This window comes from Vulpes lagopus, chromosome 8 (assembly GCF_018345385.1).
Source record: "Vulpes lagopus strain Blue_001 chromosome 8, ASM1834538v1, whole genome shotgun sequence".
Lineage (NCBI taxonomy): Eukaryota > Metazoa > Chordata > Mammalia > Carnivora > Canidae > Vulpes > Vulpes lagopus.
Window position 1 is genome coordinate 63,169,226 of NC_054831.1, and position 25,844 is coordinate 63,195,069.

Consider the following 25,844-nt stretch of genomic DNA (forward strand, 5'->3'; position numbering starts at 1 on the left):
AGAAAGAAAGAGAGAGAGAGATAAGGAGCAGGAGGAGGGGCAGAGGGAGAAGCAGACTCTCCACTGAGTGGGGAGTCCGACATGGGGCTTGATCCCTGGACCCCAGGATCATGACTGAGCTGAAGACAGATGCTTAACTGACTGAGCCACCCAGGCGACCCAAGAAAGCATAGGAAATTTAATTACTGCTGACTTTAAGGGAGAATTCAAATTTAAATAATCAGTTTTATATGATATTGTTAACACAGTAAGACAATGTTTAAAACTCACTTTGAAGTGTTTCAAGTTCAGCTCTACTCAATGCATCTTCCTTTTTCTTTAATCTTGTTTCTTTGTATTTAGCATAAAACTCCCCAGCATCCTTGAAAAATAAGTTACAAAATACATTAACGTGAAAATCAGTTTGCTTTGACACTATTTTCCACATGACTTCATTTTAAAGCAGTATATTCAATTTAACAAGTAGTCTTCCTTTCGGTTTGTTTTTAAATTTTATGATGAACAGAAAAAACTAAGTACATGTTTCTTTATCATTTTTATCTTTTAGAGTTTATTAAGGTCAGAAACTGCATGTGTGTAAATTTAAGTAAAGTCTTTTCTTTCAGATATGGAAGAGAGGACTCCTCTTCCTGTTTTCTACCGCTGGCTTATTTTCTCAATATTGTACTGTTGCATGGGCAGAGAGCAGAAAAACATACTCACTGAATTGAATTAAATTATTTTGCACAGTAAATTATATTACTATAACTAACAAGGTACTAACATTATTTTCATATTAGTCCCTTAACTTCAAAAGATTTTCAAAGTTATAATATGCAAATCTGATTATGAAACCTATACAATTATGTAGATACAAGTGAAACTGTCATTCCTCCTTCCACCACATTTAGAGATTAGTTCCTATTACAGAGACTTGAGGACTGAGAACAAACACTTCTGTTTCAAAATAAAGTGGCAAGAGTCTCTAAGAGTGGCACACAGGTAAGACTTTAGCAGATATTGAAAAAAAAAAAAAAGACTAGGCCTTCAATAATCACAAACATGGAAATAAACAAGTTGATGCTCTAGGCATATGAAGATTCTGACAATGAGAAAAACAGAATTGGTAATTTCCCACTACCTCGACTCAAACTTCATCCAAGATACTTGGAGATACTTGGAGCTGCCAGATACTTGGAGCAAGATACTTGGAGCTGCCAGATCACATTGTGCTTTTTTAATGTCTTTGCCTATGCTTTGCTCTCTAACTAGAATATTTTGCCATCATTCTGATGAACTCCTATGCATCCTTGTAAACCCTATTCAAGCATCACCACCTTTGCAAGTTTTTCTGACTTTTCCTGGCAGAGTAATTCTCTACTGTATACTGTAGAGATACAGTATATCTCTTTCTGTATTTAAGCACACTTCTAGGATTGCTTGTATCATGCTATGTTGTCTCCTAGAAAATGAGAAATTTGAGATAGGGGTACTTGTAATGACCAGAGCCCAGTATCCGGTATAAAGCATGTACACAATAGATATTCATTGAACTGAACTAGATCAAAGTATATGAGAAATCTTGTAAAGAAATGAAAGGGCTTGATGATAGATATGGAATAAGAAAAAGAGAAGAATTGAGGATTCCTAGGGGGTAACATTCCAGATTTTAAGATTCCCAGGGCAGATAAATCATAGACACAGTTAAGAGGGTTTTATTTTTTAAGGAAATAAAGGAACCAAATCAATTCTTGGCTCTATCTTGATTCAAATGGAAATGTATGAACACTTAAACCCTAGAATGGAGTTTTCTCTTTTCATCTATGACTGTCCCAGAGTCAGAGCTTTTCTTACAGTCTATATCTCTCGGGATTATATCAGAACTCTTCCACCCAACAATAAATTAGGTAAACAATAGGTATTTCTAAAATCACTGTACCAATATAATAAAGATGTATCTCTTATTCTCCCCTTCTCACTTTTATATTCCTCCCTCATTTCTATCAGAAGGATTTCAGAAGCCCTAAGTCAGTGAAATAATGGTATCATTTGAAGGGTATTTGACTTATCATTTGATAAGTCATGCATCCAGCATACTTATCCTCCTAGCCCATATATACTTTTGGGTTAAGGATTTATGGCCCCTTATCATTCCCTGTACTGCTAAAACACTCAACCCTGGAATACTATTATTTTCCCTAAGTCATATCAGTCATTTATTCCTTGACATGAATGAATGAATGAGCTTATTAGCTTCTTTTTAGACAGTTTTTAATAGTAGGGAAAAGATAAGGTCAGGAAGGATTTTGGATAAATATAAAGAATAGCTTTCTAATAATTAAAATTACCTTAAAATGAAAGACTGACTTCAGAAGTAATCAAGAAGAGACCAGGTGGCTATTATTTAAGGTACATTCTAAGGGATTGAATAAGAACAGTTGTTTTCAAACTTTTCCCCCTACCATTCTTCATGAGTGGCTAATTCACATCAATATAATTGTCAAGTAGAGAAAATAGTCTCATTTGGAGTCCAGAATAAGCCCCAGTTTACCCACACACAAAAAATTAGAATTTATTATAATCTTCTTATTCATCTTTGTGGACACTGCCTGAAACATAAGAGAAGCTTAATAAATATTCAATGAATGAATGAATGCTTACTTTAATCAATCAGGGCTCTACTTTAATCAATCAGCTAAGTCCCTGCTGAGGGTTAGCTCTGTAATACTGTATAAAAACTATGGGATTTACATGGTTCCAAACAGAAAGAGTTCCTATTCTCCAGGAGCTTGTATTATAATTATTATGGATGGAACATGAGCAAAAGTTTTTACTTTCGAAGCAACTCTCCTAGTACTTAACAAAAATTTTTGAAGGGCTCAAAGCTTCAAAATATCATATAGCAGGGAACTGACTTTACATTGTAGAACTACAGCCAACTTATAGAATTTGCACGTTAGGAGTATTCTTATGTATATAATTATAGAGCACAGCTCTCGTAAAGAAAGGCACTAAGCAATTATATTTACTTGTGCTTATATACTGAACCACTATCACATATGTTGTACCTTATTAGGACATATGGAGATTATATGATAAGACAAGCAGTTGCCCTTAAGGCATATGTAGAAATACCTGAATAACCCAAAATTTGGAATGTAACCTATGTGAGAACAGGGATTTTTGTGTTTTATATATGTGTGTGTGTATGTGTGTGTGTGTATGTGTATATATATATATTTTTTTCTTCTTTTTTTGGTATTTCCAGGGCCTTGAAGAGAACCTGGTTCATACTAAGCATTCAGTAAATATTTGTTGAATGAATTACTGGAAGAAAGAATGACGCTCACCCAACATTCTGTTTCCCCACATTTCCTTGTCCTCTTGAGATTAGGTGGGGTCATGGGTCTAGTTCTAAATGGGCTGTGGATGGAAATATCATGTGTCATTTCAAACCAAAGCATCAAAAAGTTCATGCAATCCTCCAGCTCTCTACTCATCCATAATGAGTAAGGAGGCCACATGTTCCAGGTGGGTGAAATTGGAAGATGGTAAAGAGGTCAGAGTCCCTGAATGGCTAGTTAGAGCAGAATGCCTTCTTTCCTATCAACCAGTGGTAGGCAAGTGACATGAACCAGAAAAAAAATTTAAGTCACTGGACTTTGAGGATGATCTGTACCTTGCCATAGTCTATCAGTTTATTCTTGTTATAATACCAATAATATGTGGTATGAAGTTAATACAGAGAATATACGATGGGAGGTTTTCAACTGGCCTTATCAGGAAAAGCTTCCTAATGATGATACCATTTATATAAGCCTGAATATGTAATATTACCAAGATTAGTGAGTTATGAGATGGAGGATATCCATATCAAAAGCTTTTCTTTTAACATTATTGACACAATTCATCTAAGTGATAAAATAACATGCTAAGTTGGTGCTATCTGCCATGTTTTGGTTTACTTTTACTTCTCCATATAAACTTCAAAATATTAAACAATCAAAGGAAAACTTAGGAAAGAGGAGAAATGATCTAGAGTGGTACAAGCAGCAAAATGCTATTTGGGAATAAAGAACATGGAAGAGCTCTGAGGACTGGTAACTACAAAAGAGATGAAGGATGCTGCATTTCTTTTTTTTGACAGTTTGATAGTACTTCTCTTTTGTTTGAAGCTTACATATAACCTTTAGCATAGGAAAATGCCATAGACGTTAAGGCCCAAGGGCTATTTTTTTCTACTTGGGCTAAGAAACAAAAAAGACTACAAAAGTCATCTACTCAGGTCCAACTCAATGCAAGACTCCTTCCATAACTTTTATAATAATTACAACCAGCCTAAATACTCTGGTAGGGACTTTTTTTTTTTTTAAGATTTTATTTATTTATTCATGAGAGACACAGAGAGAAAGAGAGGCAGAGACATAGGCAGAGACATAAAGGGAGAAGCAGGCTCCTCATAGGGAGCCTGATGCAAGATCTGATCACAATCCCTGGAATCACAACCTGAGCCAAAGGCAGACGCTTTACTGCTGAGCCACCCTGGTATCCCATCTGGTAGGGATTTTAAGATCAGACATCTTATTCATTCAGTATAAAGTAGTTATCTAGCTAGTTATCTCCCTATTGGGAAAATTTATTCTTTCTCAGGTTTTACATTTCTCATATTTTAATATTTATTTTAATTTGCTTTAAGTTTCATTTCTATCATTTAGTAGTTACATCACTTCGAGCAAACAGCCTTATTTAATCTGAGTCTTAATTTTTATCTAATAAAATATGGAATCAATGAGACTATATATCTCTAATATCCTATCTAACATTTTGTTTTTTAAATTTTTTCTACACCTAGCAATAACTCTACTTTATGTTCTATCCTTGGACCTCTTAGTACTTGCATCTTATGCTCCCCTTTTAGAGGGCAGAAGGAATGGAATCTTTGTCTTCTGTTGGGTGGTCGATCCAATTTCTTTTCTTTCTCTGTCCTTCTGCAATAGTAGAGTCTCAGCCTTACAAAAATTCAGATGCACTTTTTCATCTCTTTTCATTTGTTTGTATACTCCCTACATAAAGTATATTTGCCTGCAAAGTTTTTTTTAAAAAAGTTCTTAGAGTACTAAAAAGTAAACTTAGAGTACTAAAAGTAAACTTTTTCGTCCCTTAGAGAATCTGTGTTTAACACTGAGTAGAACAGGCAACTCAGCTTGCTACAATTGCCTCAAAGCCTTTTAGAAGCTTTTTTCCGCTGCTAATTAGCTGTGAATGTTTTGTTTATTTGGTTTCTGACAGAGCCTCAGCAAGCAGAAGCAAAGGGGCTAGAAAGGAAGGGCACTGACTGTACAGAGGCTGACCTCCAGGCTTGTCCACAATTGTAGTTTCCATGGGAGAAGCTTCTTGGGAGGCAGGATGCCTCCACTTACAGATAGTTTTGTAAAATATAATATTCCCTTTACTGTCTCTAACATAGACAGGCAGTCACAAAATAAACTAAGTTATAAGGGTTAAACTGAAAACACACACATAGTACATATTTCAATAATTGCTAATCTCATGGTTATGAATATACTTCAGAACATATATGAGAAATAAAAAAATATCCAAGAAGGGCATTTTGGAAGCCAGAAAATTTTCTTGTGATTATAGACTGAAATTAGCCAACACAGAAGACTACTTTAGTCAGATTCTAAGAGAATCTGAAACTATCATGAGAACCAAAACAAACTGAGATACATTTATCACTAGGGCTAAACTTTTAATGTTAAAATTAAATTCTAGGCTCAAAGTATACAATGCCTCTCTTGATATGGTCCAAGTTTCTTGTCATATTTTAATTCATATTCCATGTCTTCTGTTGATCATTCCATTTGCTTTGCACATTACCTAAACACATTTTCTCATTTTCCCAACTTCTTGCATATGGTCATGCATTTAATTCTTCTCTAATGTTCTCTCATTGCTCTATGCACACATTAACCTTCTTTCTACTCATCAATTTGCAAACATTCACCACATTTTTTACTTTGGTTTCTCATTTGACTTTTTACTTTTCTGCATATTGTGGGTACATGAATGATATGAAGTATACATTTTGCTAAATATATACATCTTTCCTTGGATATTTTCCAATCTGGGAAATATTTGATATCAATTTAATATTATCAAATATTTTGTATGTATCAAGTATAAGTTTTTAGTTTTTTGGTCTCATTCTTCTATCAATTCTTATTTCCCATTATCTTTTTCAGAACAAAGGAAAGGAAAAAACCCCAGAGCTGGAGGTAATAAGAACCTTCTTGAAAAGCAAAGGAAGTTATCAAAGATATACCTGTATCTCCACCCAGTCTGATCACAGAACAACTTTGAGTCTTTTTTGTCCATTATGTACTGTAACTTTTCCACTCCTAACATTTTGTAGGTGTCTTTGTCAGATGAGTGTGATAGAAACACTTTGCTATCTAATCAATAAGCTTTATTCTAACTATCCTTTATAGATCCCCCATATCAGATTTATCTATTAGAGTATAAATTCCTAAATGGGTATATACAGAGTTTCAAGAGCTGGGATATAGGCTTAGGTAACAATAATGTGCTATATGTTATCTTCTTCTTTTTTTTTTTTTTAATAAAAAAGCAGTTGTATAATGTTTTTCTTAGCTCTCTTTCAGCCTTAACACAGAATGACTGTATGGGAATTACTTATCTATGAAATTATTTTTGCATACTATCTATTACTCAAAGTGGGCACTTCACTGTCAATGATCTATCCATCTTTCAAGACTCAATTCAAGTGGCTCCTCTTTGTAGTTTTCCTTGGTCATTCTAAATAGAGACAATCTTACAGGTCTGATCAACAGAAGTCTTTTGTTTATATTATATATGTGAAGCTTATGCACCATATTATATCACAATTATTTTAATTCATGTATTATAATCTCTACCTGACTATAAGGTCCCAGAAAGCATATTCTTCTCAATGGCTCCAAGAGTGCCTTGTTCTGATACATTTAATAAATTTTTATTGAACTGGCTAACCTGTTTCTCTTAATATGTAGCTCAGAAAAAGTTTTACACATCAAATACTGATGTAACTAGTCTCATTTGCTATGTTTTTGGGAGGGATAAAAAATAATTAAGGTAAATTAATCAGGTAATAAGTTTTCTTAGGGATCTTAGATGCCAAGTAATAAACAGTGAACTTAGGAGCATAAGCTGAATCAGAATTGCCACTTTTCCACCTCCCACTGGATAACCATTTATGTATATGAAGTACAATAAAGGAATTGGGTATTTTGAGGAAGAACAGGAGGAAAGGAGTTGGAGATGAACAGTTGTTGATATGACAAGGACAGAATTTGAGTACAGATTTGGCTAGTGTAAAGGCCATTTGCTGGAAGTCTCTGAATATCCCATTTTTAGTTTGGACCCTCCTTCTTATCCAATAGTTACATACTTACACAGAATACTTGCAGATCAGTTTTAATGAATTTCACGAAATTCAAGAGATTCACACACAGAAGTAAAATCCTCTTAACTGATGTCTGCTTAACTTATTTACTGCATGCTTATGGACACTAGATATCTCAGCTCTTAAAGCTGTGTCGATGATACTTCCTATTGTAATTATAGGATTCAATTTAAATATATATATATAAAAAAGGTGAAAAGTAAGTAGAAAAAGACTTGTTTCTATGAAAACTAAGTAGATGCTTTCGGAAACTCAATAAAGGAGTTGTTAAAAATGCTGTTAACTAGATATAAGTCAGTTATGAAAGAAGGAAGAAATCATAAAAATCTGTAAGGATTATACAGTTACATTGCTTTGTAAGAGTCTAGTTTAACTTTTCTTTAAAGAAATCAAATGGAAGTTTGTCCCTAAAGAAACCAAGATTATAGATGAGGTATATGCAAGAAGAAAAAAGAAACAATGGCCCTCACAGAAGAGGTGAATAAATATAAAGTACAAGGCTTAAATGTTTAAGGTCTTATGTATCATTTTTTATACTTAGAGCTAGACTACTAACGCTCTTTTTTTTGACCACTGTACCAATTATCAACTCAGACTGCTTTAGGTAAGGACAGCTTCTTCTCAATTTCGTAAATAATCTTATTTAAGATCTCACAGAAGTATCACTTCAAAACTTTTATATTGTGGATAAGGCATATGTATTCACATTACACAATTTTATGGATGTTAAATTAATATAAAGGTTATGGTAGACTGAAGGAAAGAAAGCAGACAAAAATCTAATCCAACAGCAACTCCTAAGGACTGCATTGCTAATGTTTTCTATGTTTATCAATCTGCAATAGTTTCACTTTCACAGTTTGTATCAGAGTCTAATATATAAAATTATTTTCTTAGTGAACACTAAGAAAAAAAAAGAGCCTTATGTCCTTGAAGCAGAATTAAAATACTATTTGTTTAAAACAAAGGGAAAATTGTCTTATTTTTCTTCTCAGAATTTATCATAAAGAAATAATTAGAACAAAATTTAAAAGTTAGATTTACAAAGGTTTTAAAACTTCATGTCTAGCATCTCAAAACTGAAAGCAACAGGTAGCACCAAGTAAGTAAAAATTTCAAAATTTAAACTGATCCAACAGTTTAAGAAAGCAAAGTTTTGGGATCCCTTGGTGGCGCAGTGGTTTAGCGCCTGCCTTTGGCCCAGGTCGCGATCCTGGAGACCCGGGATCGAGTCCCATGTCGGGCTCCCGGTGCATGGAGCCTGCTTCTCCCTCTGCCTCTCTCTCTCTCTGTGTGACTATCATAAATAAAGAAAAAAAAAAAAGTTTCTAAAGGGACTAAAATTTTTTTGTGAAATTATAATTTCTATAACTTAAAAAAATTTATGGCAAGGCAACACAATGTTAGCTCTAGATGCCACAGGAGATAACTTAAAATAATAACGTATAAATCTAAGCCATCTTATATATTGGTTCTATTTTTGCAAATTACTCTGTATGCTAACCAGGAAATATGTTAATTTTACCAAATCAACATTGTTTCAAATGGATTAGTTTAAAATTACAAAGAAGTGTTTCAACTGACATTTTATGTGATACTCTATTTACTCTGCCTCATGACTATAAATGTATCTACACTCTGGTTTGCCTACTGCAGATTCTGAAGCAAAAAAAAAACCCCAAAAAACAAAAAATACTCTTAAAAAAACACAAGAAAATACATGTTCTAAAATATCTTTTGGTTACATCTTCTCATATACATATTGGCAAGGTAAATATACCTCTCTCTTATTAAGACTTACATACATATAGCATACAAGGATTGTGGGGTTTTATTCAAATAAGATAATATGCTAAACAACTTATAAACAAGAGCCTTTAGATTACCAAAATACCCCAATTTTCTCTATTAACTGTAAACAAAATATATGATTCTATGAGCAATAACTATTATGATGCACTATTTGATGGAAGAATTGGTAAATAATTTCACAAAGGCTAGAAAAAACACACTAGTGATTTTTATTTCATTTTCCTTTCTAATATAAAATTTTTGTTATAAGAGGAAAAAAGAATAAAATGCAGAAGTTGGAGTGATTCATTCCCTTAAATGATTAGGAAGAACAGCTCTGATACATGAAAAGTGGATTTAACTGGGTAGGAATTATCTGGCTCTGTTTTTTCTAAACATTTATTTTATGAAATGAAATACTTCCTTCTCCAAATTACAACTTAAAAGTACCTCAAAATTTATACACCCAAACTATCACATATACTTTAAAATGTTATGTTTATGTGTTGGGAATTTTTTAACCAAGTGCAATAATTGAAACTAGCAAAACAATAATTTAATAAAATGTTTTGGTATACTAGATATTAAAAAAATAAGAGAAATTGCCATAGTAATATGATATAGATCCACACTCTATTGTTTGATCAAGACTACTAGCAACAGAAACTGATTACCAATATAAGACCAATACCTCACTCCTCTTAAAGTCGCAAATAAAATGGAAAGCAATATATATTTTTGCATAATTAGACAAATGTTCATGTACAGGTTTTTTTTATACTGTATTCTTAAATGCTATTAAAATAATGGGTGACAGGCTATTTTAGTCCTGTTCTTTTTTTCTGGATATACCTTAAATGATTAGAGTGAATTAAATTTTTATTGCTCTTGTATCTGTCCTAAGCATAGTATTTTTTTTCCTGTTTCTAATGTCTTGGAATTCTTAGGTATTATAAAAGCAATGTAAGAAACAGTTACAGGAATAGATACCTAAGTAATTTTAGAACTGTTCTACATAGGTTTACACTTATATCAATTCAATCAGCATTATAAAGCATCCACTGTATATCAGCACTCAGATACAGACATGGGCATAAATTATTTCATGAATAATTAAAATGAAAGCATCTAATATTATATGAAAGAGGTACACTTTACCTGGATTAGATGAGGCAATGCTTTTAGTGTAAGGCAAAACCAAATTCCCAGCTTGCATGGAAGCAAATCATGCCACTGTGGTTTCATCAGTAATCTAAAGGGAATACACAAAAAAACAAAGAAGCAAAATACAGAAAGAAAGTTGGGAGACAAATATTTTGATAAGGATCATGAATTCTGTTATGAATGTCTATTTCAACAAAAGTATGAAGATATTTTTCAGTGAGATATTTATGACATTTATCACTACATTTGATATATTCTATCATGAAATACATTAGTTGCAACAAATGCAATATGTATAGCAACTAAGAGAATCTAAGATAAAATTTTGGGGAAGGAGACTCCTAAACAAGTTACAAAGATAAAGAAACAAAAGCCTTCTTTCTAACTTGGACTTTTCATCAGTTCTGCAAAATGAATTCTTAAACCTTATGATTACTTCAGCTATAAAAGACTAAACATCATCAGAGTGTTCCCAAGTGCTGACAAGCAGATATGAAGACTGTAGCATAAACAAACCAATACATAAAAATTAATGTCATTTGCAGTTCACTGAAGCATTACTCACTGATGTCATCAGAACAGAAGACAAGCAGAATAGTCTCTGATCTCCATCTCACATTGATCCAATTCCTGCCCTGCTGTGTGAACTATTTAAACCCTTTATTTCTTTTTATGAATCGATATTAGAAATGGTATCTTTTTGAGTGTACTGCATATCACTGCCTTTCTACATATTGTCATTTCTGAGCTAAACATTAAAGTGATAGATTTGTTTACAAATACTTTATTTCTAAAGTTCAGTATAAAAATTTCAAACAACAAGAATTTGGGGTTTTGATTACTTAAATATATATTAACATTTTACAAGGGAAAAAAACCCTGTACAACTTTTGCCTAAGATTAGAACTTGTCTCATAAACTATATGGCACAGCACTAATCTTTTATAAACCTACTACAGATATAAATGTTATATATTTGAAATGAATATATATGAAGTTCAATTATATTAAAGACATTTTAAAATAGTTTCAAATTACAAAATATTATTATATGCTCCCACCTTTCATTTTTTTCTGAAGCACCAAGTTTTGATGCATCCACACTCTTGCTGCCTGTCTTTTTTTTCTTTTCTCTTTTTTTTCTACTAAGCAGTTCATCCTTAATGTGGAAAGAATTATGGTTACAGGTTATCATTAACATGTACTCTTCAAATGTTATCAAGAGTCTTCTGTGAAGGGTAAACATTATAGAACATTTATGCAAATGTATGTAGGGTCCAACATGATTAAGTAAAATCATCAATCTTTAACAATAACTGTTGCCATGGCATCCAGTCCTTAAACACACATGAAGTTCAGCACTGTCAGTCATGTGTATCTCCATAGCAATCAAAGTTTTCTAAGAGAAAGCATTCAACTTACTTTTTCTCATTCATCCAACTTTAATAATGTCACTTCAAAAAGACTGAGTAAACAGATGCTAATTTATGAATACTGATAAATATGTTTGATTATCCTTAGCACATAAATAAAAATCCAGAGCTGAATAAACTATGTAGTGGAATGTTAAATTAAGGAAAGTATAATTTTTTAACCAACTGATCTCTGAAATTATAAAATTATACTCATTTCAAGTCTTACATTTAGTTAAAACCTTTTAAAGTAAACATTCTTTATATAAAAGGCTATGACACAAAAATTTCTAAAATCATTTTTACATAAAAAATATTTTTGTTTGGAAGGTGACAATTAAGAAAACCTGGTTCTACCTTCTAATTTTCAGCTAGATATTTGGGCCTTTACAAAATTTTATGACAAACTCAAATGTCACATTTTTTAAAAAGAAGAATTTTTTTCTTATATCATGGGTTCTACTTGATTTAGAAACACATCAAACACTAAATATTAAGTACAGAACTTTTAGGATAAGGAGTATATTTAGAAAAATTGAAATTTTTATCAGTTGTAAAAGAAAATGTCTGAAATTCCATATAAAATTAAGGAGGCTAGGTCATTTGATTTATTACCAATACTTACCAGTTGTTTTTCCAGGTAGATTGACCAAACCACAGCATAATGACCCACTGTGAGAATAATGAACAAAAGTAATGCCAGCTCAGCATTGCTCATTTTTCTCACCCGCCTGTAGTAGAATACAGGCTGTCGCCAATCTGGAAGTCCATTGATCAGAATATCATCATACCTACAGTAGCAAATATAACAGTCTTTCATGGGGAGTTCAAAAATAAAAACCAAAAAATTAATTCATATTTATATTTATAAAGAAGAAAGAAAAGAATTTCTCCAATATATATAGCATTTATATAGATTATTAGCATTACAATGGCCTATAAATTCAAAACACTGTATATAGTACAGTCACAGACAATCTTCAAAAAGATACACAGTAATACACTGTGGATACCAGACCTTGTGTTTAACAGCAACCCAATGATGTGACTTCTGGAATGACATCTAAACTAAAGGAGCCACATAGTCTACCTCTTTATCACAGTCTGCAGTAAAGACTTCCACCATAAAAGTTAGCAACAAAAGGAAAGATCTCAATGGAAGAAAAATCAAGAGAAGAGCTCTGTTACCATGAATTATATATTAATTGAACCAAATTCAGGATATATTTTCTAGTCAGTGCTATTATTTTCAACCCTGTACTATAGTTCAAGATTGAAATATTTATACATATTATTTTATCAAAGTTTCTTTATGATTAAAAGCCTATCCACCTTTTAATTTTATATTGCTCAAATAAAAGTTTCCAAATTAGAAAGAAATGGGAAACAATCAGTGTTTATGTCAGATTTCTCAATAAAACTGTTTATTTGTAAACATTTAAGTGGCAATTTCCTCATTTTTGGCTTTGCTGGAGGGAAAGAACATAACACACAAAAAGCTTTCCTAGTAATGCATTTTAAATCAGCTTTCTTTAGAATAAAATTTCAACTGAGTTGAAATTTATCTGTCAGACCATGATTAAGACAAATATTTTTAAGGTTAAAAATCAGGAGTAACATTTATGATTGTAAAACTCAAAATGGTCACACACAAACACTGTATGCTCAAAACACACAACCTGTTAATCTTAATTGAACACAACTCATTAAATATTCTAATCACACTATTTCTTGAATTAAATCTTCACTGAAAGGCCTAATTTGGTGCAACACATTGACCAAAATATTTTAATTAAAAATATTCTGAGTTAGTCGCAGGCCTAATTACAGGAATAGAAATAGGGCCTATATTGTCAGGCAGGTCAGTAGAACTCAGTAGTAGGTTTTTCTCAAGTAAATTGACCGATCTAGGAATAATAGCGCAGCTGCTAAACTGCCAGTCTTGACATGTAAATCAATTTAAATGCAACAACTGCAGTAGCTACTTTGATAGTTATTAAATTGATACCTTGGAGATATGCTTAAAAAAATAAGCAGAGGATTTATTATAGGCGACTTCTTTTTCAGTAGAAAAATATTGGTTACAAATTCAAAATATATTTTATTAGCAAATCTGGAAAGCCTGACATTTAGATCAACTTAGATTATTAATAATAATGCCAGATCAGAATAACCAGTGTTCAAACCAAAGACATTAATTAGTACCAAACTCTTAAAAGGCAAATTGTATAGTGCATAGAAGTGTACAAATTAAAATATGGCTGTATAGTAGCTGGACCAGACAAAATTTGATGTTAAATATTCTCCTTTTTAAATATGCATAGCAATTCTTGAACATGATAATATCGAGATATAATATAATTTAATAAAAAAACTATCATTCCTATCCTCAAAAGTTTACTTAAATTTATCTTTGTATAAACTGACTCAGTTTAAATTAGAAATGGATTGACAAAAAGGTTTAAGATTACAACATTTGAAAGGCCAATGAATGTTAAATCCTGAATTTATTCTAAATCTATATTCTACTTCAGATTTGTTCAGGGAAAAAGAGGTAAATATAAAAATCACTATTTTCAGCTAATCTATCCCATGAAATAACTTCATGTAAAAAGTAGTTACTAATAAAGAACATCTAAGGAAGTGGTAACAATTCCCCTAAGAGCATTACGAAGTATTAAATTTGTTTTAGATCTAAACTGTATTAGAAGAAAACATAACTAAACTCATAGTTATAAATCTCTTACCACATATTTTATCACCATTATTGTTGAAATGGTATCTATTAATAGCTATTCTTTTCTACCGCACATACAACTTGTAGTTAGCGTACAGCCAAATTCAAGACAGCAAAAACTCATGCACTGAACACATGAAACAGAACCAGATATTTACTAAGCTATGTCTGCCACTCTAAACAACAGTCTCCAAGGATTAAGCTTAGAATCAATGCTCTATTGATTTTACTATCAATGAACATTATGGCTCACACGACTGGCCATTTTAAGGGAAGATAGCTTCTATTATAGTTCACTTTTTTAGAATATATGCTGTTAAAAGATAAATCACTGCTTTCCTGAAACACTGAAAAATAAAGATATTTCTTAAAATGTACAGAGACTGTATTCATAGCTATTTAAAAAAATGTGTTGACAACACATAAAATTTTAAATATCACTATGGTTTGCTTTTTCTATATTTAACACGTAACACTGTTAAAATGTTCTGTAATTCAGCTCATATAAACTGCTCTGAATAATCTGTTAAAACCAGATTAAGAATGTGCACATGTATGAATATGTTATAAGAAAATACAAAAGTAAATCTGTGTCATAAAAATGCTAATGCAAAAAATGATATGGAATTATAAAGGCCATTATCTTAGAAATTAAAACACTGAATAATCAATTCTACATTCAACATATGACTTAACACATGTTTACTTTGATTTTCTTAAAAAGTACATTATAAACAAAATAATGGTTAAATAATCATTAGTGAGTTTCATTCTACAATCTCAATTTATCAAATATATTTAGCTTAAACATTAGAAAGCAAATCTAAAAATGTCTAAATTATCAACAGAAAAACATTTATGTAAATATAAAATATTCTCACAGTTTGAAATATAAAACAGCAACTATGAAACTAAAATAGAAAACATATCTATTATGAAAACAAAATTCTATCATTTGCCTAAATTGTGAATTTGTCATCATACAAAGTTTGAAATTTTAGTTTAAAACATAACAACATTCATTCAAGTGACATTTTGAATCTGAGAGTAAAAATCAATTACACAAAATCATGAAGAGGAAACACATCTAAATTAATTGATCTTACTCTCCTTTATAAAATTATTATTATTACTTGTGGTAATAGCACTTTATATATTGCATCTAACAGGTATCTTGTATCTTCTAACTAGAGAAGGTACTAAGATTTCTTATTCTCAGGTTAATGTTTATTTTTCTTCAAACATACCTATAATCAAATTTGGAATAATGAGTAATGGATTTGTAAATGTTTAGCATATTAAGGCTGAGATAACTATACTTTTCACCAGATTTGGAAATAAAACATGATTTTATCTTGTAAACCAAAAAAACACATTCAACTTTTACAAATATTGTATCATAAAATAGATCAACAATCCCCCAAAATGTAAAGTTGCACAACTGGGTCAGCAAAATAATACTGATTGAAAATTTATAATAATTTTTTTAAAGTAATATACTAATATTACTAAAGCACAATCTAGTGTATATATGTAATGACTGGTATCCACTCAGTACTTTTTTCAGCTAATACTCAGGACACTTGTACAGAAATTTATGTTATATAGCTGAGCTGCTATTCCCCAAAATAAACAAGTTACCTGGGAGTTTAGAAACTAGGCTTCCTTACACTAACAAGACAAACTTGTTATTTTCATACTATATGTTTGAGGACAAAAAAAAGGGCTTAAAAGTTTATTCACAATCTTATTCCTAGGAATCTATTAAAGAGAAATTTAAAAAAAAAAATCTGTTCAAAGACTTGTATGTGAATATTCGTAGCATCCTTGCTTATCACAGCACCAAAGTAGAAACAACTTAAATGTCTATCACTTGGTGATACCAACAAAAGATATGGAATATTACTCAGCAATAAAAAAGAATGAACTACTGGAATATGCTACAATGTGGATATACCTCAAAAAGAGTATAACAGAAAGAAGCCAGATGCAAAAGAGTATATATTACATGATTTCATTAATAGGAAAGACCCAGAAAAGACAAATTTATAAACACAGAAAGGAGATGAGTGATTGTTTGGGTCTGGGATCAGAGTGAGGACTGCCTGCAAAAAGGCTTGAGGGAATATAGGGAGGTGATGGAAATATTCTAAAATTGGATTGTGGTGTTTGCACAACTCTGTAAATTTACTAAAAATTATTGACTTATGTACTTAAAATAGTTGACTTCTATGGTATGCAAATTATACCTAAATATGCAGTTTAAAAACAAAAATTTGTTTTTTCCTTAAAAAGAAAAATACAAGGTTATCTAGTTTATTTTATCAACTTCATTGCTATTCTCTTTCCTATCAAAATTAAAGAATGCACTTGATTTCAGTGAAAATACAATTACTTGTAAGGGAAATAAATAGGGAAACATATGACAATTTTCCAAATTGCAAATTCCTGGGAGGGTACACATTTAAAAGTTACCTATTTAATAAATATTTATAAGTAACTGTGATACCATAGAGCATTTTTTAATACCAGTATAAGACAATCTTTTTTTAGAAGATACAAATGACTACTGGGCTTTTCTTCCTAAAGGAATTAGAAACATCAGGTAACTGTCTGGAGAGGAGAATTTCTCCTATATGTTTAAATACACATAGGTCACCTGGCCTCAGGCGCAAGCTTTAGAGAAGTGATTCCCGGCTTGATTAGTTAAGACTTTTGCCTCAAGGAAAACCAGTTACCAAAGAGTTACTTGTGCCTCAAGGGGTATAAATACTACAGCTGTTTGTATAACTGTCAGAACCATTATTTTCTACTAACACTGTAAGAAAAAAATTACAAAGGGGAATGAATCCTAAAAAGAAAATGTTAGATGTGTCTATGTTAATAAAGAAACATTTTATACAGAAGTGATTTTTTCTGTAAAGATATAAATGATTTTTCAGGAACTGAAAGAAATTGTTACAAAGTTTACTGACTTTTAAGATAACAACAAACAAATAGACAAAACCTGATGCCAAAGACGTAGGGAGACTAAATAAAGCTATCTTTACAGACACATTCTTGATGTGTGAAATAAAACTAGGGGCTCAGGGAGAGAAACCAACTAGAAAATATGCACAGAATGACCAACACTTCTTTCAACACACTTCTAGGACTCTTTCAACACTATGGATTATCTCAAACCAGAGGAATGTCTGCTATGGTATCTGGACCAATGCCAGCCCTTGTTATAAAGCAAAGAACACTTATAGAGAATATCTTGAGTCCTTGCTTTGCAATCTGACAAACTGAGGTATTCAAATTAAAGAGTTAAGATGAGAAGCAAGAGTAATAGCTAACATTTTAGGATATAGAATAATTCCAGATAATACATTTGAAGAAAAAAAAATTTTTTTTTAAAGAAAGACTAGTCTAGACTAGCCTAGAATAGAAAATATCAGTTTGTATCACACACTATAAAGTGTTTTGCGAAATTTTTGCTTCAGGTGTTGTGTATGTGTATATGTGTTCTGAGGCATGATGCCAAATATATTTTTTTTTCCCTCCAAAGATACTTCTTACTATGGGTTTGACAGAAACTTTGGAGGCCAGCGCAATAGTGTCTACACACTCCACACATTATGAAGGAGCAGAGGAAAGGGGTCTTTCAGCAATCTTCTCTTAAGTCACTGGCACTACAAACTGCTGTATAAATATATCACTACTCTTCTGAAAGGGGCACAGAGAAGCCTGGAAGAGAGGGGGCTGCCTCCACTTTGAAGTTTAACTCTAAATGCAGAATCACCAGAGGAGAGTAAGGGAAGGGAAGAAGGCAAAAGAAATAGGAAGAAGCAACAAATATTTTTCTTCCACAACCATTTTCTATAGACTTATATGAATATAAGTCTGTTCTCTCATTCACAAATATCAGAGCTATTTTGAGAGTGAGGAAATATCAAGAAATTGTGATAACATAAGCATCACTAACAGTTTAATTCCAAAACATTTAAGGAATAGGAAAAAAAAAAGACCTCCAAGCACAGATAGGAGCTATTACTGATATATCAAAAATGATTGGACATTTGTTTGAAGTCAAGTTGTATCTGTATTTTCCAGAGCATAGACACTCATGTTAAAAAATCATATCTAATGGAGCTATGACTTGCTAACATTATGACTAATGATCCTGAAGTGTATAAGTATTGAATCAACCTAGTGAATATTTTCAATAGAAATTAACTCTGCTTTAAACACCGGAAGAATCAAAAATAAAATACTAACTTATAATAAATGTTTAGTGAGACAATTCTTTCCTTTAGAAACAGACATCAAACTTTAACATCTTAATTCAAAACCAGAAATGAACACTCACCTCTGCCTTCGTTCATCATCCTTTAAAACTTCATATATGGCCACCAACTAAAATAAAAGCATTACTTTAAAATAAAAATACTCTCAGCTATAAGAAATCACTTAGGAAGGTGAACACACAATAGTGCACAAGCAGAAAACCCTATGTGCTCATATATACAACGAATAGATACAATTTTAACTATATGTTAACATTTTATGTTTTTAGTAGAACCTTAAGAGGTTATAAAATGCTTGATGCCAAAATAAATCGTGAAAGATGTAAACATAATAATTACATTAAAATGTGCTTTTTTAAAAGCAAAAGCTGTAATTTAGATAAGAAAATTATGACAATTATGACCCTCCAAAAAATGTAGATTCTAATATAAAAAATGATTATTTTGAAAAAATGGAATGAACATGACATAATATTTCAAAAGTACAAGCTCACTTTCAAACAAATATTCTACATATAAGTTACTGTTTCTACTAGAAAACATTTATTTATAAATTTGTTAAAAAGTATATATAATAACAGCACACTTCACTTACTTGTCTAAATTGAGTTTCTGCATTTTCATCTTTATTCTTGTCTGGATGCAAAGTCAGTGAAAGCTTACGATATGCTTTTCTAATGTCTGCAGATGAAGCATCCTGGAGGTGGTAGGGGGAGGGGAAAAACACAAAGCAAACGTTGTCAGAAAAAGAAATTCCCAGAACCTTGTTAAGATCTGAGAAGACAGCCAACCAAGTGCAGGACCCCAGGCAATGTAATTTGAGCAATCAGTCTAACAACCAGGCTATGCAACTAGCCTGACCCACATGACTGAACAATTATTCAATCTAATTTGGCTCTCCTCTTAACTTTTCATTACCATACAGTCATTTAAAGAAGACAGTATTTGGCAAAACTTTTCAAACACTTGCCTTGCTAAAATTAACCAATAAATCTTTTTCAGTAATTAAGAGATCAAAAAGAAACAAATTAAAAATTAATACATCCATGTGCCTTCAAAGAAGGTCTTTATTTATTTGAGAATCGTGAAGCCAGTTTCTGAATCCCAGGCTTACCATATGTGGTTTCTTCATTGTTATTTATATTGAATTTACCACTGAGCCACAATCTATGGAATCTCAATTTCCCATGTCAAAAGTATGCTTATTTGAAGGCAGTTACATTTGCATTTATCCAAAATAACTATAATTAGAAATAGTCGTGTATATTGTACTTAACATTTTCTTAGTACTTCCAAGGGTGTTTTCAGTGGTGTCCGGTTTCCACAGTCTAGTTTGCAGAATTAAATTTGCCCACTATTTATATATATTATTAATATAGTTTAAATATCTTTAAAAAGTTACAATAGTTCAGTAAGAGTACGTTGGATTAAAGTGGAGCTTAAAATTACATTCTATGTAATCCTGTGTGTACAGATAAATCCAGAAAACATGGTTTTACACAGCCAGCATAAGATATACGACAATAACAAAGAACACGATGTCAAATTGGGTTTAAAACTTTATCTCCAGTAAGTTAAAAAATTATTCCAATAAGTAGCATATTCAGAGTGGTACAAAATAAAACTGTTTATTAAATTTTGTTTTATAACCAAAAATTTGTCCAATTAACTCTGAGAACTACTTAATTGGTAAAGTTCAAATGACTAAAACACCCAAACCAAACCAAAGCAGAACAAAAATCTGTGTACTTGGGACTAAATAGTTGTTAAAGAAATAGAGCTGAAGAGAAGCAAAGTGAGACTATTATTTGTCTCTCAAGCTTTCCTTTATGAACCATTATTTTCATTATCAATTTTCTGGGGCTTACTGCTCCAGGGTGTCATTCTAGTTAAAAATGTCAACTTAGGAGTGAATATTTTTGTAACTTACAGAGGACTGAGAAGATATAAAGTTAGCAGAGTAAATTTTTCAGGTAATATGGTTAAAATTTCATTCTAATTTGCTAGGTAGAATTGATGGGTTCCCTATACTTAATAGGTAACAGGCAGTAGAAAAGGATGATTATTTACTGAAAATCTGTGATGGAGATTTTGTTGAGTGAAGAGGTCAAGTGTCAAATGAATAACTGTTCTCAATTGGGATTTTAAGTTTGGATTTTACTAAATTAGGACTATATCATAGAAAAATTCCTAAAGTAGATTTTTTACAAAATAAAGCTTATGTGTTTTCTTGTGGTACAAGATTAATGCATGCGTGTTATGCAATACCTATGACTTACTTAAAAATAAAAATAATAGTGATCTAAGGCATTTCCCTTCCAGTCTTGCCATGCTGATTCTAATTCTCCATTTTTCTGCCACAATATGTGCCCTAAATATAAATGTAGCCAGATGGCTCTCTTATTTCAAACCCTTCAGTAACTCCCAAGTGCCTTCATCATCTGTCTTTTCCAATCTTTTTAGTTTTATCTCCCACTATCTTGGCCCATCCTTCTGGTCCCCCAGATCATTACACATTAGGATGCTGTTCCCCAACCTCATGTTTTTGTTTTGCACCCAGCTGTAGATACAGATAATTCTCTCCTGACTAAAGAATGAGCATCTTAGGCTACACATAAATATTACCTTTTTCCTCTTGAGAATATGCCCAATACGGTTATTTCACCAATTAGATCCACTCTAAGTACACAGAACTAAAAACCTTGAGAATTACCCTATCTAAAAGACATACTCTAGATAAGCTTCACCTCAAACTAGCTTATATATGTATTTAATTTTAGTAAAGTACTCAAAGAACCATATTTTAGCCTCATAACAAAGCTGTGAGGTAAGTATAGTTATTAGGCCCATTTTGCTGATACAGCAAGTAGGGCAAAGAGAGGTTAAATAACTTGCTCAAGTTCATCCTGTTGGTAAATAGATGAACATAGAATTCAAACCCCAAAAATCTTGCATCAGAATCAGGGATCCCTGTTAGCTTTTAAGATTCAGTTAGTAGATTTGGATTGAGTCACTTCACAAGAGGCAACAGCTTTGGGAGGCAGTGAGAACAATTGTATTTATGTTAATCTGATAAACCATATGGAAAACTACAATGTGAATGTTCAAGTCAAATTTTAAATGTTAAAGACCTTGATATATATTAACTTTTATAACATTTTTTATTCATGAGATACAGAGAAGAGAGGCAAAGACATAGGCAGAGGGAGAGCAGGCTCCTCACAGGGAGCCTGATGTGAGACTTGATCCCCGGATTGGGATCATGTCCTGAGTTGAAGGCAGACGCTCAATCGCTGAGCCACCCATGTGTCCCCTTTTCTAACATTTTATATCATATTTCTACAAGAGACCTGAATGTTACAACATTTACCTCCCATACTCACTAGATGAGCCTTTTATTTCTCTGACATGCAGAGAAAAGTTTTTGATAGGGCTGTGGGTGAATTGCCTATCTTTAACACTGTTGACATCAGATCTACAGGGTTCAACTGCCAGAATTCTTCTCTTTCTAAATGTTCTTTCTAAAAGTTCCTTGGCAACTTGGGACATAAATTATCTTAATATTTGAACGACCTCTGTAAAGAAGATACATATGGTCATTCTAAACAAGCAAAAAAAAAAAAAAACCCACCAAAAAATAAACAAAAAAGCACCCCAAACCCAATTATGAAAGTAACATGTTTGTCAAAATTAAAACAACGCGGGCAGCCCAAATGGCTCAGTGGTTTAGCGCTGCCTTCAGCCCAGGGCATGATCCTGGAGACCCAGGATCAAGTCCCATGTCGGGCTCCTGCTTTTCCCTCTGCCTGTGTCTCTGCCTCTCTCTCTCTCTCTGTGTGTGTCTCTCATGAATAAATAAATAAAACCTTAAAAAAAATTAAAACAATGCAATGAGGTGTCAGCAAAAATAGCAGAGTAAGGAGAGGCTCCAAGGACCTGTCCCTGCAGAGAAACAGCAAATAATCTAGCAAAAACAGAAAGAATCAACCCAATCCAAACTATGTAAATTTCTCAAACCACGCAATTAGTTAATCGAGAGAAAGGCAGCTGATTCTCAGTTAGGGTCTTAAAGATACCAATCTGAGTTCTTGGTGTGGGTTCCTAGCGCTGAAGGAAAAGCAAAGTTCTTAAAGAACTGTGGCTGTTGTTTGGTCTGTCTGTTGGTCCCCTAATGGATTGTGTAAAGGGTTTACCTTTATTTTACCAAACTCAGTACCTTCCCAAGGCAGAGAGGCAACTAATTATCCTAGGACATTTGTTAAAAATATTTAAAGGGAAATTTATTAGCCAGTGCCAAATGGGGCAAGGGATAGCAGTTGGGCCATACAACAGAAACATCAAAAAGCTTGGGAGGAAAAACTAGTGAGACGCTTTGAGGAATATGAACTTTGAAAAGCTCCCACATATTCCTTGGAAGCCAGAAGACCACATGCATGCTCAAGGTGGAGTACATACTCAGAAAGACCTGTAAAGGCCCTAAATTCTCACTTCTGACTGATCTTTAGCCTGAATATAGCAGAAAGTGAAGGCTATGAGAGAGCTGTAAATCTAGCTGAGTGCTGTAGGCATGCCGCAACATATACACAGAACCCATTGGCAAAGACTAAGGTTTTCTTCCCCTGGTTCCAAGCCTTTAAGGAAATCTGTTCAATCATTAGCTGACCACTATGCATATCAAACAGAAATGTCAGTGGATACACACAACAAAGAATATACACTTTACAAAATTGGTTCAAAAAAGTCACCAGACAAAACCATAAGCAGCAAAAAACAAAAACAAATCAAAAAAATCCCTGGTGGGGTGGGAGAACTTGATTAGTCTAGTATTCATTAAAAATTGTGAAGCATGCTAAGAAACAAGAAAGTATGGGGAAAAAATAAATTAATAGAAATTGTCCTTGAGGAAGCCTAGACATTGAACTTACTAAAGACTTTAAGTCAACTATTTTAAATATGCTCAAGAGCATATACAAAGAACTAATGTATGAGAGTAATGTCTTACCACGCTGAAATATAAACAAAGAGACAGAAATTTTAAAACCAAAGGAAATTCTGGACTTGAAAAATATGGTAACTAAAAATAAAAATTCACTAGAGGGACTCAAAAACTGAGAAGAAAGAATCTGTGAATTTGAACACAGGTCAAGTTGAGATTATCCAGTATGAGGAACAGAAAGAATAAACAAACAAACAACAACAACAACAAAAAAACAGAGCTTAAGAGCCCTGTGCGAAACCACAGAGTTCCAACCTACACAAAATGAGAGTCCTAGGGCAAGAAGGGAAAAAATGACCGGAAAAATTTGTTTTTGAAAAAAAAAAATGCCTGATAATAGCCAAAATTTGATGCAATACATAAATATGTGCATCCAAGAATCTCAACAACCCTAAGTAGGATCAACTCAAAGAGAGGCACACCTTGAAACATAATCAAATTGTTCAAACACAAAGAACAAGAAAGAGAATCCTGAAAGCAGCAAGAGAAGAAACCATGGAGGCCAGAAGGAAGAGGAATGACATAATTATAGTACTAAATACTAAGAAAAACTTTTATTCAAGAATTGTAAAAAAAAAAAAAAGAAGAATTGTATATCTAACAAAACTATCCCTCAAAAATGAAAGAGAAATAAAAATATTCTAGTTAAACAAAACCTAGAATTCATTACTAGTAGATTTGCTCTAGAAGAAATGCTACAGAGTGAAAGAAAAAAAAATACTAGACAGTAACTCAAATCTATAAGAAATAAACACTGATAATATACAGATAAATACAAAAATCAACATTTGTGTATTTTTGGTTAATAATTCAACTTTTTTCTATACCATGTAAAGGACAACTATTTAAACAATAATTATAAACTTATGTTAAATAAAACAATAATATAAATCTATGTCTATGGGTATACATGTATAAAGATGTAATCTGTGACAATAACTACATAAGGAATTGTTCTTATTCCTTATTTATATTTATTTATTTTATTTATATTTGTAAAGACAAATTTTTAAATATGATTTAAACTAAATAGGTATTAATTCAAACTAGATTGCTATAAATTAATGTGTTAATTGTAATCCCCATGGCAAACAGAAAGAAAATAAAGATCTATAGCAAAAGAAACAAAAAGTGGATCAAATGGTACATTAGGAAAAAAATAACACAAAAAAAGGCAGTAAAGGGATCCCTGGGTGGCTCAGCGGTTTAGCCCCTGCCTTGGGCCCAGGGCGTGATCCTGGAGTCTCAGGATCAAGTCCCACGTCGGGCGTCCTGCATGGAGCCTGCTTCTCCTTCTGCCTGTGTCTCTGCCTCTCTCTCTCTCCCTGTGTCTCTCATGAATGAATAAATAAAATCTTAAAAAAAAAAAAAAAAGGCAGTAAAGGATGAATGAGGTAAAGAGAAGATACAAAACATATAAAAAACAAACAACAAGGTGGCAAAAGTAAGTCTTTTCTTATCAGTAATTACTTAAAATATAAATGGATTAGGGTGCCTAGGTGGCTCAGTCAGTTAAGTGGCTGACTCTTGATTTCAGCTCAGGTCATGATCTCAGGGTCATGAGATCAAGCCCTGTGTCAGGCTCCATGCTCAGCACAGAGTCTGCTTATCCTTCCCTCTCCCCTTCTGTCCCTCACCCCTGCTTTGCTCTCTCTCTAAAATAAATAAATATTTTAAAAAATAGATTAAATTCTCCAAGTAAAAGGCAGAAACTAGCAAAATAGGTTATAAACAAACATGCTCCAACTATATGGTCTCTACAAGTGACTCATTTTAGAACCAAAGTGATTAAAAGTGTGTAGGTGGTCTTTTTTTTTTTTTTTTTGTAGGTGGTCATTTAATCAATGCAAACAGTAATCAAAAGAGAGCTGGGATGGCTATATTAATACTATGCAAAATGGACTCTAAGACAAAAATTGTTACAAGAGACAAAAAAGAACATTACATAATGACAAAAGGTACATGCATCAAAAGGATATTAAAAATTATAAACATATATGCACCTAATAAC

At 32.4% G+C, this 25,844-nt stretch overlaps 1 protein-coding gene across 1 annotated transcript in view; it reads right to left on the reverse strand.

Annotated features, from left to right (window-relative positions):
- The window catches only part of DNAJC1 (DnaJ heat shock protein family (Hsp40) member C1), a 204,095-nt gene that overhangs the window by 112,995 nt on the left and 65,256 nt on the right, over nt 1-25,844 (reverse strand). Inside the window, exons 2-7 of the mRNA XM_041765812.1 lie at nt 19,433-19,534; nt 18,900-18,946; nt 12,437-12,602; nt 11,461-11,558; nt 10,394-10,487; nt 271-361 (exon numbers count right to left, since the gene is read on the reverse strand). Coding sequence (XP_041621746.1) covers nt 271-361; nt 10,394-10,487; nt 11,461-11,558; nt 12,437-12,602; nt 18,900-18,946; nt 19,433-19,534 — 598 coding nt within the window. The remainder of the gene's footprint in view (nt 1-270; nt 362-10,393; nt 10,488-11,460; nt 11,559-12,436; nt 12,603-18,899; nt 18,947-19,432; nt 19,535-25,844) is intronic.